The sequence below is a fragment of the Malaclemys terrapin genome, chromosome 1 (genome assembly GCF_027887155.1).
Source record: "Malaclemys terrapin pileata isolate rMalTer1 chromosome 1, rMalTer1.hap1, whole genome shotgun sequence".
NCBI lineage: Eukaryota > Metazoa > Chordata > Testudines > Emydidae > Malaclemys > Malaclemys terrapin.
Window position 1 is genome coordinate 24,055,325 of NC_071505.1, and position 18,076 is coordinate 24,073,400.

The window sequence follows — 18,076 nt, forward strand, 5'->3', positions numbered from 1 at the left end:
TGGACAGTTAACCTGGACCGATATTACCTGGTAAACAATGATTCTTGTTCATATACAAATTGGGGTTGGTAAGGAATTCTCTCCAGGACAGATTGGCTGGTACCTTTTTCCTACTTTACCCTAGAGCATGGAGTATCTGTTTCTATCAATTTACAAAACACTTCAAGTCCAAATTTGTGCATCAGTGAATTATTTTGTATCAGTGCCAAAGATTCCCAGGTCTTAATACCCCAATTAGTAATTGTCTTAAATCAGCGGTTCTCAAACTGTGGGTCGGGATCCCAAAGTGGGCTCGCTTAGACTTGCTGGGGTTTGGAGCTGAAGCCTGAGCCCCACCGCCCAGGGCCGAAACTGAAGCTTGAGGGCTTCAGCCCTGGGCGGTGGGGCTCAGGTTACAGGCCCCCGGCCTAGGGCTGAAGCCCTTGGGTTTCAGCTTTGGCCCCTCTACCTGGAGTGGTATGGCTTGGGCTTGGGCTTAGCCCCCTCCCCCCCCACCACCTAAGTTCCCTGTAAGCTGTGCGGCCGCGCAGCAACCTATTTAGCGTCATGCAGGTGCTCAGGGAACCCGCCCAGGCATTTGCTGCGGTTGGGGGAAGGGCGCTGTTCCTCCAGCCCCAACCTAGCCCGGCCCCCAACCTGACACGGCACAGGACCCCGGCCCCACCTATGCTATGGCCCAGACCTGCTGGTGTGGCGTGGTGCTTTGTGGCCCGGCCCCAGCCCTGTCACGGTCGGGGTGCCCCTCCCTGAACCTAGCCCCAGCTGGACCTGCAGGGGCTGGGAGAGGGGTTCCTATCCTGTGGCCCCAGTGCTGCTGCGGTGGGGAGAGGCGCCCTGTGGCCCCAGCCCAGGTGCTTCTGTGGGGCGAGTTCTCTCTCCCCACTGTAGTCCTGGAGCACCCTCCTGCACCCCAAATCCCTCATCCCCAGCCCCACCCCAGAGCCCACACCCCCTGCACACAGTCCTCTGCCCCAGCCCTGAGCCCCTTATCCCTGGCCTCACCCCAGAGTCTGCACCCCCAGTCACAGTCCTCACCCCCTGCACCCAACCCTCTGCCTCAGCCCATCCCCACCCCAGAGCCCACACCCTCAGCCAGAGCCCTCACACCCCTGCACCCTAACCCTCTGCCCCAGCCCTGAGCCCCTCATCCCCATCCCACCCCAGAGCCTGCACTTCCAGCCAGAGTCCTCACACACCAACCCTCTGCCTCAGCCCTTAGCCCATCCCCACCCCAGAGCCTGCACCCCCAGCCCTGAGCCCCCTTCCACATTCCAAACCTCTCGGCCCCACCCGCACTACATGAATTTTGTTACATGAACCGATATGAAGGTGATGTGTCACACATCACCTCCATATTGGTGCACATAAAATTCATTCCGTACATGAGTGGGGAATATTAGAAGGAACACTGCCCCCCACCCAGGGCAATGCCCCCCCCTCCTGGGGTCATGTAGTAATTTTTGTTGTCAGAAGGGGGTCACGGTACAATGAAGTTTCAGAAAGCCTGTCTTAAATGATGTAAAAATAAAACAAACCTTTGTAAAATATTTCTACTCTGATTTTGTCAGAAACTAGATTTAGGAAAAGTTCCAGTCTACATGTTAAGATAAAGGGCTAAATTCTGGCTAATCATGTGAGGTGCATGGGGAGAGAAAATGAATGCAGAAGGAAGCCTTAAAATTCCCTATTCTCAGCACACCTGCAGAGATATACAATGTTGCAGACAGTACTCCTGGAGCACACAGGACACCTAGTTGTATTCCAGACACTAAAGGACGGTGTATAACAGGGGTAGGCAACCTATGGCACATGTGCCGAAGGCGGCACACGAGCTGATTTTCAGTGGCACTCACACTGCCTGGGTCCTGGCCACCGATCTGGGGGGGCTCAGCATTTTAATTTAATTTTAAATGAAGCTTCTTAAACATTTAAAAACCCTTATTTACTTTACATACAACAATAGCTTAGTTATATATTATAGACTTATAGAAAGAGACCTTCTAAAAACGTTAAAATGTATGACTAGCACAAGAAACCTTAAAGTAGAGTGAATAAACGAAGACTCGGCACACCACTTCTGAAAGGTTGCCTACCCCTGGTGTATAAGGCTGTGCCTCTCCTGTTCATCTGCCAGCAGGCACTAAGGAGTGCATGGTACACTTTTAACAAGCAGCTGCAAGTAGTCCTGTAGAGGGCATTAGACTGATCTTTCGTTACAAACACAGAATGCCCCATGCTATCTGTCTGTCCGCTGCAGCTCCTCATTCCAGAAACAAGCAAGGGCGCAGCTGGGTCTTTCAGCAAGTACAGCACAAGTAGATACACAACAGTTTAAAGAGGCAGTTTAACTGAGTTGTTCTTTTTTGCTGACCCAAAAATAAAACCAATTTGTTATTCTGAACCTTTATTAAGCGGCTCACATTTCAGTATAAATCACACTAAAAAGATTTTTTAAAAAAGCTATTTACACTACAGTGCTGACACATTTAAAATGAAAAAAATTGGTATAAATAAGCTCTATGGAAAAGCCTGGAATTGTCAAAAAGAATTCTGGCTCATCTTACAAAAAATATATATGTTAAATGTCAGCTCTACTCTAAAACCTACAACTCAAATTATTTAAAGACTTCTTTATGTTAAACCTGCAGTGTTTACAGTGCATCTGGCCCTAAGTGCTTTGATACTTCACAGTTATGGACAGGCACTGAGGAATGTTACAAAGCTACATAAACTATTTTCTGTAACAGATGTGAGGGCAAGTCACAAGCTTGCCTCACAGAATTTATGAATCTTTACATTATTACGTCATTCAGTTTAAAAAGGAATTTAAAACGATATGTACAAACTTAGCACAAAAAGTCATCTTCTCTGTGTCCATGCAGATTTGGATATGTTGAACCCTGTTGTCTTGTATCATACAGACTTATGTGACTTCCAGAGCACAACTTATCCTGTAAGTCGTTGTTGCCAGGTTCAAATTTAGAGTCCACTTCACACTTAAATCCTGTCAATTCAATATTATCAAATTTTCCTTTAACATTCTGACATTCCATATCATTAGGTGCCAATGTCTTCTCAGGAAGATTAACATTCATGGATTCCTCTTTAATTCGGTGAGATGCAATAAGTTCATGTTTTATCTGTGTGAATTCCTGCTGTACATATTTAGTTTGCAGCGTATCTGAAAATTTGGTGTCTTCGGAGGTATTTTTGCTTATTGTACAGATGATGTTGTCAGTCTGAAGTCCAATAACCGAAGACATGGAGTCTGCAGATGTGCCTGCTTCATAGGTGCTTGCATTTTGAGAAACATCTCCCTCTGAGTGATATAGCTTGAGCCGAATGTGCCAAGCCAAACTGCAAACAGCTGAAACTGTCTTGAACTGGTGCACAACATTCCTTGGAATAAAATAAATGTCATTATCATATAATTGAATCCTAGCATATCGAATGCCTTCCCTTCGCAGTTGGTTAAGTTTTGCATCATCAACCCACTGGACACACTGAAGGAGGAAAAATGAGAATAAAGATGAAAAATCTATTCTAAAACAGGAGAAATATTCATGATTAATAATTCACAATAAGCTTACCTGTGAGAGTGGAGGCTCATGCAAATCTAATTGCATTCGCTGAACTACCTCTAAGAAATCTTCAGCATGAAAACAAATTACATCTTTGGTTATACGAGGTTGCTCAGGCCTACAAAAAAAAAAAATAATAATAATAATAATAAGCAGAGTCAAGGTCACAATTTAAATTGCTACAGACTTTGTTAATCTCTGTAGCAAGAACAAAGCAAACAGAATCTAAAAATGAATTTTACAACACAAGTTTGAAAAGAAATTTGAAAAAGCCTGTTAGTAACTAGCTCTTCAGCTACTACACACTAACCACACTCAGGAATATAATTCAGTTAACCAGTTTCTACCAGTGCCACCAACAGTGACTGTCTTTCATCATGAAGAAAGGCAGAGGTTAGATGTTCCAGTATGTTCTTCTAACAGACTGTCAAGCTAGAGAATGGTACAGACAGTGCACTTGTTGCTCTGATAAAGGACTTCCTACAATGACAAGGGAATATCACCAAATACTTGTGTCCCACCTTTAAAGTTGCCATAGGTATGGAGAGAAATATTCTGACATGCTTCTGGCCAAACACAGAGACACTTATTTATGGGCAACTATTCATCTCAAAAGCTGTCCCCTATGGAATCCTACAAGGTTCAATCATCTCCCCTATATTGTTTAGCCTCTGGGAGAACTGCAGAGATAACATGGGCTGAGATACTAAAAGTTGATGGTTAAATCCAGCTCCATATTTCCTTTATGCCAAATGTGACCAGCATCATCTCCCAGCTTTCTCAAAGCCTAGGTGGATCATCACCTGGATGAAAGTAGCAGGACAAAACAATCTATGCAAGACTGAGGTAATGCTGAAAAGAGGGAAGAATTTATCTCCTTTATAACATGCCCCCCTGGGGGGGAAGAGAAAGATAACCCCAGATTAAGTCAGTCTGCAGCTGTAGGGTCCTTTGGTCACACACAGCAGAGTCCAAACAGCCAACCCTGCAAAAATCCACTCATTTCTATTGGCATCTGGCCAGAAGATTGTACATCAGGCACAGACCTGGCCACAGTGATCCATGCATTAGTGACCTCTAGGATTTGATTACTCTAACTCATAAATAGAATGAAGGCACACAATGAATACAGCAGACTGTCTGATTAGCTCAAGTTGTGCTGAGTGCCTTGCTCTGCCCTTTCCTTCTGCTCCCTATTGAATTCAGAGTCCAGTTCCTCATTTCTGTCCTAATATTCAAAACCCTCCATGAAAGTTCACCTCTCATCCCACAACCATGACTTCCCACAATAGCTGCATTATTCAATTAAACCATGAAACTGTCAACCATAGGGAAGAGGCTCAAGAATACAGGAGAGAATTTTCACAGAAGCTGGACTCCAGATAATGGAACCCACTCTCATAAAAAGCAAGACTTATCATGTTCCTTATTACTTTCACATCTGAATCCAAAACTCAGCTCTCCTTCAACAGCATACATACACACACACAACCCCACAAACTACTCATGCTATTTCTCCTATAGGGTAGAAAGGATGAGAGAAATTGGATGCTATTCAAATATTACACTGATGGGGAGGGAGGAGATTTAGTAGAGGTTTTTAGGTATATATTGAAAACAAAAGTAATTGTTGAAGTATCTGTCTGTTCTATTCTGTAATAACATGAATAACACTGGTTGTGGAAATATGTATAGCAGGGATCGGCAACCTTTGGCACGCAATCCGTCAGGGAGATCCGTTGGCGGGCCGGGATGGTTTGTTTACCTGCAGCATCCGCAGGTTTGGCCGATCGTGGCTCCCACTGGCCACCGTTCGCCGTTCCAGGACAATGGGGGCTGCAGGAAGCGGCGGCCAGCACATCCAGCCTGCCTGATGTATAGGAACAATGTCTACCTGAAAATAATTTCTGGTGTAAAATGTTGTGCATACTGGAGTTGCAATTAACAGGATTACTGTAACTAAGTTACTGAAAACATCTTCCCTGTGCGACGGGAAATGCTGCATTAAGTATTGTCAAAAACACAAACTGCAACTCCCTTGCAGGATTGCAAGGCACTTTCTGTGGAAGGGGGCAGACAAAGATATGGAACAGTGTCAGTTCAAGTTTCCCCTCTAATGCCCTGCTAACGTGGCATAGTTGAAGAGGGGCATAACTGGTTTCTGAATGAGGGCTCAACTTTCAAAAGTCTAAGAAACAGCAACCTAACAGTTAATTTAATTGTTTCTCTCTTGGTGTAAAGACTATTGAAGAATAGGGGAGGCAAAAACACCTTCTATAAAAAAGTTTTTGTTTTTAATTCAGGATGTATTTAATAGGTGCTGAAACACCTTGGACTTTAAAAAAAAAAAGTCAATTTAAAAAAAAAAAAAAAGCTGATTGTGTCCCTTTAATTGATCTTTGTTTCTAATTACTTGGTGACTAACACATGGAGCTACTCTAAGTTCTAAAGAGTTGGCAGACTAAAATTTACAATTAATTTAAAATTGAGATAACAAATGTTTAGGCCATGTGCTGTTTTTCTTCAATAACTTGCAATCTCAGCTATGAAACAGCTAATCTGAACATTTATATCAAGTTGGTTTTGTTTGTTTTATTTAACAGAATAGTGAATTAGTCAGGTATGTAACCTACATCATTACATTAAAACACCAAATTACAAATTCTGTGCTAAACTAGGATGTTCCCTTATGAAATTTAGACACTGACAGTACTGTAATGAGAATTTCCAAAGCTTACAACACAAATTGGATGACAGGAGAGGTCCCAGATGACCGGAGAAGGGCTAATGTAGGGCATCTTTAAAAAGGGGGAAAAGGAGGAGCCAGGGAACTAAAGACCAGTCGGTTTGACCTTGATACCTGGGAAGCTACTTGGATAAAATATTCCATTTGCAAATACCTGGAGGATGAAGGGGTGATCTCTAGCAGCCAGGATTTACCAAGAACAAATTATGCCAAACCAAACTGATTTCCACCTTTGACAAGGTTATTGGTTTGGTGGACAGAGGGAATGTGGTGGCCATAAGATACCTGGATTTTAGCAAGGCTTCTGACACAGTCCCACATGACATTCTCATAAGTAAGCTGGAGAAACGTGGGCTTGGTAGAATTACCATTAAGGGGATACATAATTGGTTAAACAACCACAAAGAGTGGCTATTAATGGAATGATGTCAGATTAGAAAGAGGTCTCAAGTGGGGTTCCACGGGGATCTGTTCTGGGTCCGGTGTTATTTAGCATCTTTATTAATGATCTGGCTGTAGGAAAAGAGAGCATACTGATCAAATTTGTACATGGTGGGGGAGGGTGTTGTGGGGGGATGCAAATAGTTGGAGGACAGAATTAAAATTCAACAGGATCTTGATAAATTGGACTATAGACACCAGAATGAACTTCAACAAAAGCAAATGTGAGGTGCTACACTTAAGGAAGAAAAAAAACAAATGCACAGATATAGAATGGGGGATAACAGGCTTGGCATCAGCACTGCTGAGCAGGATCTGGGAGTTGTGGTGGATCACAAACTCAATATGAATCAACAATACGATGTTATTCCAAAAAAGCAAATGCAATTTTAGGTTGCATTAACAGAGGTATAGCATGCAAGTCATAGGAGGTGACAGTACCACTCAGCCCTAGTTAGGCTTCAGCTGGAGTACTGTGTCCAATTTTGGTCACCAACGTATAGAAAGGATGTAGAGAAACTGGAAAAGATCCAGAGGTGAGTGACAAAAATGATCAAAGGGATGGAATGCAAGCCATATGAGCAAAAGCTGCAAGAAATGGATATGTTTAGTTTGGAAAAGAGGAGATTAAGGGGGAACATGATAGTGGTCTTTGGATAACCTGAAAGGCTTCCATAAGAAAGATGGAGAAAAAACTGTTCTCTTGTCACAGAGGGCAGGACTAAAGGGGCAATAGCATATTTAGAGTAAATCTCAGGAAAAACTTCCTAATTCTATGAACAGTAGGACTATGAAACAAACTGCCTAGAGAACTCATGGAATCTCCTTCACTGGAGGTTTTCAAAAAGAGACTGGGTAGCCATCTGTCTTCGATGGTTTAGACACAACAAATCCTGAATCTTGGTAGAGGGTTAGACTAGATGACAACTGTAGCCCCTTCTAATCCTCTGGTTCTATGATTCTAATTTGAAAGATATGTGATCATATACATACATTAAAAATAAAAAGAGCAACTGCCTGTGGCTCTGGCACTTTAGACAACTTTTTAAATATACAAGAAGTGAAAAGCACCTACAAGCATCCTTCAATCAAAACAGCCCAATTACAGCAACTAACCTATTAATATTTTAGAACTGAGTTAAGTTCTGACCCCTTGGAAACCTCTAATTATTACAAGTTAGTCAGTCAAAATGAAGAAGCGTCATCTCCATTTTCAGATACAAATGAAGTCTCATTTTTATCCCTCACTCCTGAGCATCATAAACTTCAGAGTGAAATGAAAAAAGTGACACTATTTTTACACGATTTAAAAATTCAGACAACTCAATGCTAAGGTTCCCATAGTGGCCTTAACTTTATCTTGTTGCTTTATGCATTTACATGATCTCATTATACAACTACTCAAACTGGACAATCTGCAATTCAAAGCATCAACTGTTTCTCTTTCTAAAGCCTTTCAAAATGCTCTGTAGATTTATTTATTACTAAATAAGCTTTGTGTTCATGTAATGAGACATCTCTTACAATGTGGATGTGTGCACACGCCCCCACACATGAAACAGGGCAGAATTAATTTTAGTGTGAATTTTAACTCCATTTTCTGACTTGTGATTTAGCTCAACTTTAATGTTTCATCAAAAAGATTGATGTTTTCTTTTACAAAGTATAAAAATTATTAAAAACACATATCTAAGTAATTTATTAGAGAAAAGTATAAAAAGATTTAAAAGAAGAGAATGCTTTATAGAAAGCTCATTTCAGTCTTTAATCATTTTTCTAATAATGTTGTAATTTCTATAGGCCATGACACCTGTAGTTAAGGGGTCTGCAAATGTTGAAAGGTTGAAAATCACTGCTCTAGAGTCAGAGAGGTGCTTTTGGTGTATATATACACTGCAACATAAGCCAGTGCTTCAGCTCAGGCTCAAGCCTAACCCACTTGCATCTACACTGCTAACCCAGGACTTGGACCCCGCAGAGCTGGAAGTTCTGAGCTCGAGTTAAGCCAGGACCCAGGGTCCGAGCCCTGTTGCTTTGCAGTGTAGATGCAGCCCCGCTTGACTTAGGTCCCAGGAATCAGTCAGAAGTATCCCACAATTCCATGGGACAACTTCCTTAGTCCTTTCTATCTGAACAATCTCTACTGAAAATGGAAGTCCCCTTCCTCCCCCACCCCCCATTTCCAAAAGGCAGCAGCTCAGGTCAGCGTTAATCCATTCTTTTCTGATCACTGATCTGCAAGCGCACTATCAGAGAGCCTCCTGGGTTTGCAATGGAGAGCAAACTGATCAAGCCTTTTGCAAAGCGAGCTGCTTCCTGGTAACATGCAGGGTGGGCAGTAAAGTTTTCCCACAATGTACTACAGTCCTATGGCTAGAGCAGCCACATTTGGGGAGGGGGAGGGAGAGTGAGGGTGGAGGTGGGGGAGAGGGAAATGCTAGGGATTCGGATGTGGTTACTTTGACTGAGGTCTGTCCACTGCAGTGTGGACGCTAGAGCCCTAGGTTCGAGCAAGGGTTAGCAAACTCTTAACATAGGGTTAAAATACAATATAGACGCTCAAATCCAGGGTTCCCTAACATAGGTCCCACTAATCCTGGGTTTACATTGCAGTGTAGACATACCCTTACTGTCCCCGTGAAAAATCCATCCAAGGCCATAAACTTTGAAAATCCCACAGGCAACCTCAATTCTGGCATTTCCTAATCTTTGAGTGCTTGACTTTGCAATATTAACATTCTTTAATGCATTTTTTTGTGTATGTAATTATTTTGTTGTTTCTGGGTTAATATATCTGGGAAAAATGACAAGTCTATTTATTTATTTGTGAGTTTTAAAAAGTTTGTCAAGGTTGCCTAGATGGGTGCTTATTAATAATTTGTGTATATCCAAGTAAATAAGCCAAACAATGGAATAAATCTAAAAACGTTATAGATGGCTTGCAAAAGAAAAAAATAGGATTTTTGTACTTTTTTTTGTTCATAATGATGTATAATGAAGCTATGGAAGTTTAATGTTCTGTCTCTCTCCCCCCTCCACAAAAAGTATTTTTTTGCTGCCGCTTCAGAAATTCTGATCTTGTCTACCCTGAAAGACACTACGGTGACTGAATAACTAGTGAAATCTCAAGACTGAAAGCTGAGTAACTCAAAGGCAAAGAAATGTGTTGGGCTGTTTTAAGTTATTTTTATTAACATTTACAATTCTAATACCTAATGAACACCTGGGAGAAAGGATATCTTTGTTAAAGATTCAAATACTCCCATCATTTCAGTTAAATATGAAGAGTTCACAAATTCCAAGAAATCCTTTCACAAAACTAGGGAAGCCATGGCACAACATAATATTCCTGATCTTTCTAAAAGAAAGAAAGACAAGCTGATTTTTTAAAATGAAAAATCATACAAAACAAGAAGGCAAACTAGATAATCATAATAACCACTTCTGGTCTTAAAAATCCATAAATGAATATTCTTCTATTATCTTATCAAGCAGTCAACTCCATTGCCATCTTGCCACCTGAACATTACCAATTGTTGTATAAGGATAATTTAGAAATAAGTCAATACAGCTAATACCCAAGTTCCCTCTGGCAAAAAATGCATAGCTTGAGATGTACTGGACAGGAAGCAGAAAGGTATCAAAGACAAAAGTGGATGAAGGGTTATTCTTTTTGATCGTTCTATTTCAGAAAAAAATTACACTAAGGACATTGGAATCCCAAGACAGTATATTACCTAGGATATTTAGACACTCTGGGTAAAGGTACGTTTCTTCCCCTCCCACAAAGTTGCATACATGCTTGCCTTCTTTCCCTGATAGAAGCTTAAAGATGACCTGCAAAATGATTTTAAATAAATTGGAATTGTAAGTTTGTTCTTTTGTTTCATAACACATTAAGGTGGCCTGAAGAATATTTTTCTGTATTTTTTTTTGTTTAAACATTAGAAATAACAGGAACATAAAATTTAGACTTCTGCTGAACAATCACTGGGCAGCATACATGTCAACATGGAATAGAAGCAACTTATGTACAACACAAAGGACCAAAACTGTGAAATGCCTGTCACACCATAACTGACAAATAATGCTTTTTAGCTATAAAAACAGTCATTAAGGATGTTTATTCACTGGGAATAAACAATTTAAAAAGAAAACTGGAAGAACAAATTCCATCACTGTGTTCAATGTACAGATGACCAGGATTCTTGGCTGCACAGCAGCCTCTCTGGCTTCCAAGTTCCAGAGGCAGCAGGATAGATAAAGACTGATGATTAATAAACAAATCTATTTAAAATTAAATTTGAAATCATGACAACCTATGTCAGGGCCTAAACTTACTATAATTATTAAAATCATTTTAAGTAAATAAAAAATATGCTACATCAATGACCCCTATTCAAAAGTTTAAGAAGTTAAAGGGTGTTGCTTTTTAAACTATATACAGAGCTTGGGGAAAACATCTTCTGAGGTCAACTCAAGCTTTATAAACGTATTACAATGTCATGTACTGTATTAAGTTACTAAATCATATTCAGTGTTCATAATGAAGGAATGGGTGGTATTTACATTTTGTCAAGTGTCTGTACTTTCAGTTTCTGTTGTGGAGAAAAGCTTTAGCCTTAATTATTTTTGGTTTCAGCTTATCTAGCAGAGAATATTTTATTTATTTGGACTAGCTATTCAAAGCTGAGAAACCAACAGGGAGTTGAAAAAGCAAGAAAGCTAGTTTTACTCTTCCATCTATTAATAAAAACAGGTGTACTGTAACTGTTGTTCTTTGAGATGTAGGTGTAGACATGTATTACATTCTGATATGTGCATGCCCAGCACACTGAAGCCTTGGAGAACTTTGCTTAACTGTACCCCTGGGAACTGGACTCACCCCCTCTGGTCCTCATAGCCCCTTCCACGGCTATTTAAGGGTGGCACCACCCCGACTCCCCTCAGTTTCTTCGCACCAGAATCTTAAGATGGGAGACTCCAATGCAGAGAGGATGGGTCCTGGAATAAACCTCTGCACCCATATCTTGAACAATTGTTACAGTACACGTAAACCATTTTTTTTCAAGTGGTTGCAGATGTGTATTCCACTCAGATGACTCAAGTAATTAATGCAAGTGTAGCTCAGAGTCTTCTTAAATAACTGCAAGAACTGCCTGTCCAAATTCTGTGTCTGATCTAGATGCCGTCGTAATAGCATAATGCTTGGTAAAAATGTGTGTGGAAGACCAGGTAGTGGCCCTGTGGAAGTCCAATATAGAAAAGTCACTGAGAAGCACAACAAAAGGTGCTTGATCCCCTGTCAAATGAGCCACCAGTCTCTGTGGTCATGGAGGTGTGGCCTGAGTTACCCCATATGCTGTGGTAATCCATCTGGAAACAGTGCGTGCAGAAACCACCAAGGAATGAGGTCACTGTTCATCTGCATTTGAGACAGGCTTAGGAAAAAATACAGGTAACTATATGGTTTGGTTAAGGTGAAATTGTGACACCACTTCACACATAAACTTAGGCCACCTGGCCTTAGAAAAACTGATCATATACAGACGCTGTGCCATGAAGGCCTACAGATCAGTAGCTCTCCTTGTAGAAGTTATGGCAACAAGAAAAGCTGTCTTTTGGTACATAGAGACACAGCAAGTGGCTAGGGGCTCAAACAGAGGACCCATGAGGGCAGCCAGTACAGTATCAAGGTCCTGCAAAAGACTCTTCTTTTACAAGTGGAAAGAGGTGGACAACACCTTTCAGAAATCTAACTACAATGCAATTGAAAAATACCAACTTCCCTTGGATCAGAGGATGAAATGTTAAGTTCATTACTAAGTGGACCCTCACCAAGCGGAGCGACGGACTTGAGAACTTAAGATGCAACAGGTAATCCAAAATGTCTTGAATACATACTAGCATTGGCTGAATTCCCCAAGCCAATGATCAAACCAAAAAACACTTCCCACTTAGCCAAATAGGTAGCCCTAGGAGAAAGTTTTCTACTATTAAGCAGGACTTGCTGCACTGCTTGCGAATATTGTTCTTCCTGCTCATTTAACCATGCAGCATACATGCCATCAGATACAGACTGCTCGGCATTGGATACCATATCTGACTGTGGCATTGTGTCAGCAGGTCAGGAATGAGGACAATAGATCTGGGAAGTCAGACTGTGAAGGTTGGAAAACTAACACTGTCTTGGTCAAGCTGGCGCAATGAGTATCATCTTGGCATGATCCAGCTTCAGCATGAGAATCATCTAGGAAATGAGTGGGAGGGGCAAGTGTGGGGAGGAAGGCATCCATCAGTGCCAATCTCCAATTCAAATGGAAGGGGTCAGTTAATAAGGCTGGACTGAAACCTGCTCAGGAGCAAAAACTGACTGCACTTCTTGTCTTTCATTGCAAATAAGTCAATCATTGGAATGCCCCATTCCTTCAAAATGGACCTCAGCACGCCACTCTTTTGAGATTCTGGGAAAAGTTCCTGCTGAGGTGATCAGCCAAGTGACACTGAGCACCTGGCAAGTGAGCAGCTGTAAGAATGATATCTTCCCTGATACACAACTGCCAAAACTTCATTGCTTCCTGACAAAGATGGCTGGAGTGGGATTCTCCATGCTTGTTCACATAATATATTGCGGTGGTATTGTCAGTGAGGATATGAACCACTGTGCCATTGATCTATATCCAAAAGGCATAGCACGCATTGCAAATAGCTTGAAGCTCCAGGAGTTTATATGAAGAGATGCTTCCTGTTCTATCCACAAACCTCAAAGTTTCAATGTTTCCAGATGTTCTTGCCAACCTATTGAGTAGGATGGTCAAAGGGAACACCTTCACAAACATTGATTGGATTTGTCCACCATTGCAGGGTCTCCAGAGTTGCTGGTGGCACTCACACAAGGCTGTCCAAAGACTGACAATTCAGGTGATAGGCAACTTCAATCAAAATTGAAGAGGACAAAGGCACAATCTTGCATGCTGGAGTACGTAACTGCATGGAGCCACATGGCCTAGTAATACACTTGCCAACCCCCCAGGATTGTCCTGGAGTCTCCAGGAATTAAAGATTAATCTTTAATTAGATTATATCATATGATGAAATCTCCAGGAATTTGTCCAACCAAAGTTGGCAACCCTACCTACTAACCTCAGGCACACATGGACCGTAGCTGAAGCGTGAGATTGAAGGTAGAGATAGGTGATGAACTGTTCTGAATCGCTCTTGAAGGAGAGTATCAAAGGGGTAGCCGTGACAGTCTGGATCTGTAAAAGCAGCAAAGAGTCCTGTGGCACCTTATAGACTAACAGACGTATTGGAGCATGAGCTTTCGTGGGTGAATACCCACTTCTTCAGATGCCCTTCGGAGAAAGGCCCTCACACTCGTAGAGTTTAGTAGGGCCCAATGAACTTGATTTTTTGTGTTGGAATTAAACAACTTTTCTTTAATCAAAATCAGCCCAGATCTAACGTGAGCTGGACATGATGGAGGACGTGATCTTCTGATTTGCCCCCCATTAGCCAATCGTCTAGGTACAGGAAGACATGGGCTTGGGGATCAAAAGTAGCAGTAGAATCCCTATCCTCAGTGCTGACGGGGAACTTCCTCTATGGCTTCCGAATGAACAGGGACTCACAAGAGTTGCCCCTGAAGAGGCACAAGATAGATGGGTGGGAAAGAGGTATGGACAGTGCATAGGACCAACTTGTGATTAGTTATTGTTTCCCAATCACTGAAAAAGCAGGAGAGGCTGTCCCCAAACAGAGGAGATATGGTCGAGAAGATCTCACCTAGAATGATGTCCTCACTAGGAGAGTCAAATTAACTGCTTGCCCAAAGCTGATGGAGGATGGTCTGGTTGGTTGAAATTAGAATGAGAAGGCCTTCTCCTTTGCGACTTACGTCTCTTTCTGGAGAAGTCCTGCTCCCTATCTCGATAAACCAACTGCTGGAAATACCATTGGGAATGTAGTCGGTAATGTTGCTACTATTGTTGCTGACCCCTGAGTGACATCTTTATCGCTGGGATATACACTCCCAATGAACCTAAAGTAGTTTAAGGGTGTAATGTCTCTCCAATTTTCTCTGAAAACAAAAACTAATCCATCAATTGGTAAATACTCCATGCTTTGTTGGGCCTCAGGGGCTATGCCAGAGTTCCATAACCACAAAGCTCTTCTCATTATTACAGCTGAGGCCATAACACTGGAGGCATCCGCGATATCTAGTGCTGACTGTAGAGATGTCTTAGTGATTAAACGACCTTCCTCGACGAAAACATTAAGCTCGTCTCTGGAGGATTCTGGTAATTTATCTGTAAATTTGTACATAGCCTCCCAATTTACAAATCATACTTTGATAGTGCCTGCCAATTATTGATGAACATTCATAAAGTGAGGTTGAATAAATTTTTCTTCCTATTAAATCCAACCTTTTAGACTGTGTCTTTCAGCACTGACTTAAATCTCCCTTCACTATCTGTCATTTACAGCCATTACAACCAGAGAGTTAAGGGCTGGATGTGAGAAGCAGCACTCAAAACCCTGCATAGGGACATAATACCATTTGTCAGCGCACTTCGCTGTGGGCAGTAAGAAAACTAAGTATGCCAAAGTGCTTCATTTATAGGAAGAACTACCCTCTGGAACTAAACACTGGAGAATATCTACTCATGTATGGGTATTGTCCTGAAAAAAACTGTGCCTGAATGCCCAAAGTTGTATTCATTCACCTTAGAAGATCCTGATACGATTTAAAATCCTCAGGCACAGGAGGGGAGGAACCTGGTAGAGCGGAACTGACCTATGAACAAGATGAAGAGGAAACCGGGGGCCAATGGAATCTGCTGCGATCCTGCTTACTCCTGCTCAGATGAATCAGCTCAGAGAGCACAATCTCAGGGTATGTCTTCACTACCCGCCGTATTGGCAGGTAGAAATCGATTTATCCGGGATCGATATATCGCGTCTCGTTAAGACGCGATATATTGATCCCCGAACGTGCTCACCGTCGACTCCGGAACTCCACCAGAGCGAGCGGTGGTAGCGCAGTCGACGGAGGAGCCACGGCCGTCAATCCCGCGCCGTGTGGACCCCAGGTAATTCGATCTAAGATACTTCGACATGTATAACTTAGATCGATCCCCCCGCCGCGCCCCCCCCCAGTGTAGACCAGCCCTAAGTATGCATCTCCAGCCTAGTTGAGTCAGGAGGTGAGACAGAAAGAGGGTTTGATGATCATGCCCTGGAATGAGTGCATGAATGCCATGGAGGAAATAGACATGGCACTGGGAGCCAGTAGGAATTAGGCTATGAACCTCTATCTCTATTGCAAGAATGGTACTGATCCTGGTACCAATGATGATCCCCCAAAGATCTTGAAGACTTTTGAGCTTGGTATCTGGATGAAAAAAAAGTGGAAGCTGACTCTGAACTTGAACGCAAGGAACCCTCCAAACAATCCAAAGGGAATGGAAGAGCCATGCCTGGTGGAACCATCACATGTCCCGACTGACTCATCGGCACAGTATATGGGCACAGAAGAAGGCAGAGCAGTCAGTGCCTTGAATATTGGCAGTGTCATTAAGGCAGCACTAACACTCAATACCAGAATAGACATCAGTATCAAAGTAGAGGCCTGTACTGCATTCGTAGCTCCAGCCCATATCAGACCTGAAAAGCCAACATTGTTTCTGAGGGTCGAAGATGGAATCAGTATACAAGAATTCCCTCAGTGCCAACAAGGAGAGTAGTCTTGTCTCTTCAGCCTGATTTTTAAATGGTGCCAGAGACAACACTTGCAACAGCCTGTATTCTGAGGCAACCAACCCAGATGGTCCAAGGATCACAGAAGATACCGCCACGGCTGAAGACTCCTGTATCACAGATAAGTCTAGCACAGAGAGGCAGAGTAAATCTGCAGGTGCTTGAAAAGCCTGTGGAGTCAGGACGGTCAGTGTCGAGACCCATGTTGTTGGTAACAGATTCAAGAGCTGCTCTACTAATGGCACCGAGTCGACAATGCGGTGCTGGAACGATCTCACCATGACACAGGAGAGTGGGTAAAGTGCCCTGCTCTATCCTGTGTACTCAAGGAAACCTGGTTGTGTCCAGCACCCCACTTAGACAAGGATGAAGAATCTCCCCGAACCTTAGAGTGACTATGGTCAGTTTTCTATGTCTTCTTTCTCAGGTGATGAGAGGAAGGATAAAGAGTCTCTTCTTCTCCTTGGAGAAGAGTCAGAGCCTCAGCAGCACCAAAGGCCTCGGAGAGGCCAGACAATCTGATCCTGGAAACGTAGTGGGCTTGCTCTATCAGGGGCTGCTTTAGGCGCAAGTCTCTAGTTACCGTGTCCTCTTTGTGAACGACTTGCATATGGAGTATTTAAACATGCCCCTTCCTCAGGCACAATAAGCAATGAGTATGGGGACCATTATTGGGTATGGCTACCCCACATGAGACATGCTTCTTGCAACTTGGAGAAGGCACTGCACCAGGCAAAAACAAAACTATTAATCTAACTAATTGAACACTAAGGGTATTACTACTAACTATACAAAAAAACCCAGAAAAAACGGAGTTAACACAACAAGTGAGAGGTAAATACCACACAGAATGCTCCAACTCAAGCCAGGAAGGAACTCAGTGGGGTCGATATGGCATTGAACTTAAAATAGTCTTGGGAAGGGCTACAAGGGCCAAAGGGTGCAAGCACCACCCCAATGTGTACTGCTAAACAAAGTTCTCTGGCTTTGGTTTGCTGGGCATGTGCACATGAGTGGAATAGATGTCTGCAGACACATGAAGAAGAGGAGGATACCTACTAATTCTAAAAACATGAAAGATCGAGAGTCAGACTTTAAAAGGTATATAGGTGCCTACAGATATAAATAGGTGCTTAGAGTGATTTTCAACCCCCACCCGGGAGTTAGCTTCCTAACTTGCTTAGGCACTTTTAAAAATTGCATCTGTTTAAATAAAATAAATAAATAAATAAATTAATGGAGATATCTCATCTCCTAGAACTGGAAGGGACCTTGAAAGGTCATTGAGTCCAGCCCCCTGCCTTCACTAGCAGGACCAAGTACTGATTTTGCCCCAGATCCCTAAGTGGCCCCCTCAAGGATTGAAATCATAACCCTGGGTTTAGCAGGCCAATGCTCAAACCACTGAGCTATCCCTCCCCCCAGGCAACTTTAGGCACCTTTGAAAATTTGGCACATGCTATCCAGAAAAATTCACTGGCTAGAGTTAAATTTCCTTTATTTAATTAATCAGTTTTAAATGCAAAATGTTTTCATGAACTTAAATGTA

The 18,076-nt window shown here is 42.4% G+C and overlaps 1 protein-coding gene across 3 annotated transcripts in view; it reads right to left on the reverse strand.

Annotated features, from left to right (window-relative positions):
• Positions 1–1,286: 1,286 nt before the first annotated feature.
• RSBN1L (round spermatid basic protein 1 like) overlaps positions 1,287–18,076 on the reverse strand; it is a 94,232-nt gene continuing 77,442 nt past the window's right edge. For all 3 annotated transcript variants that reach the window (XM_054017609.1, XM_054017612.1, XM_054017605.1), the window contains 2 exons: positions 3,591–3,699; positions 1,287–3,503 (listed from right to left, as the gene is read on the reverse strand). In XM_054017609.1, the coding sequence (XP_053873584.1) occupies positions 2,847–3,503; positions 3,591–3,699 (766 nt within the window). In that variant the 3' untranslated portion in view covers positions 1,287–2,846. The remainder of the gene's footprint in view (positions 3,504–3,590; positions 3,700–18,076) is intronic.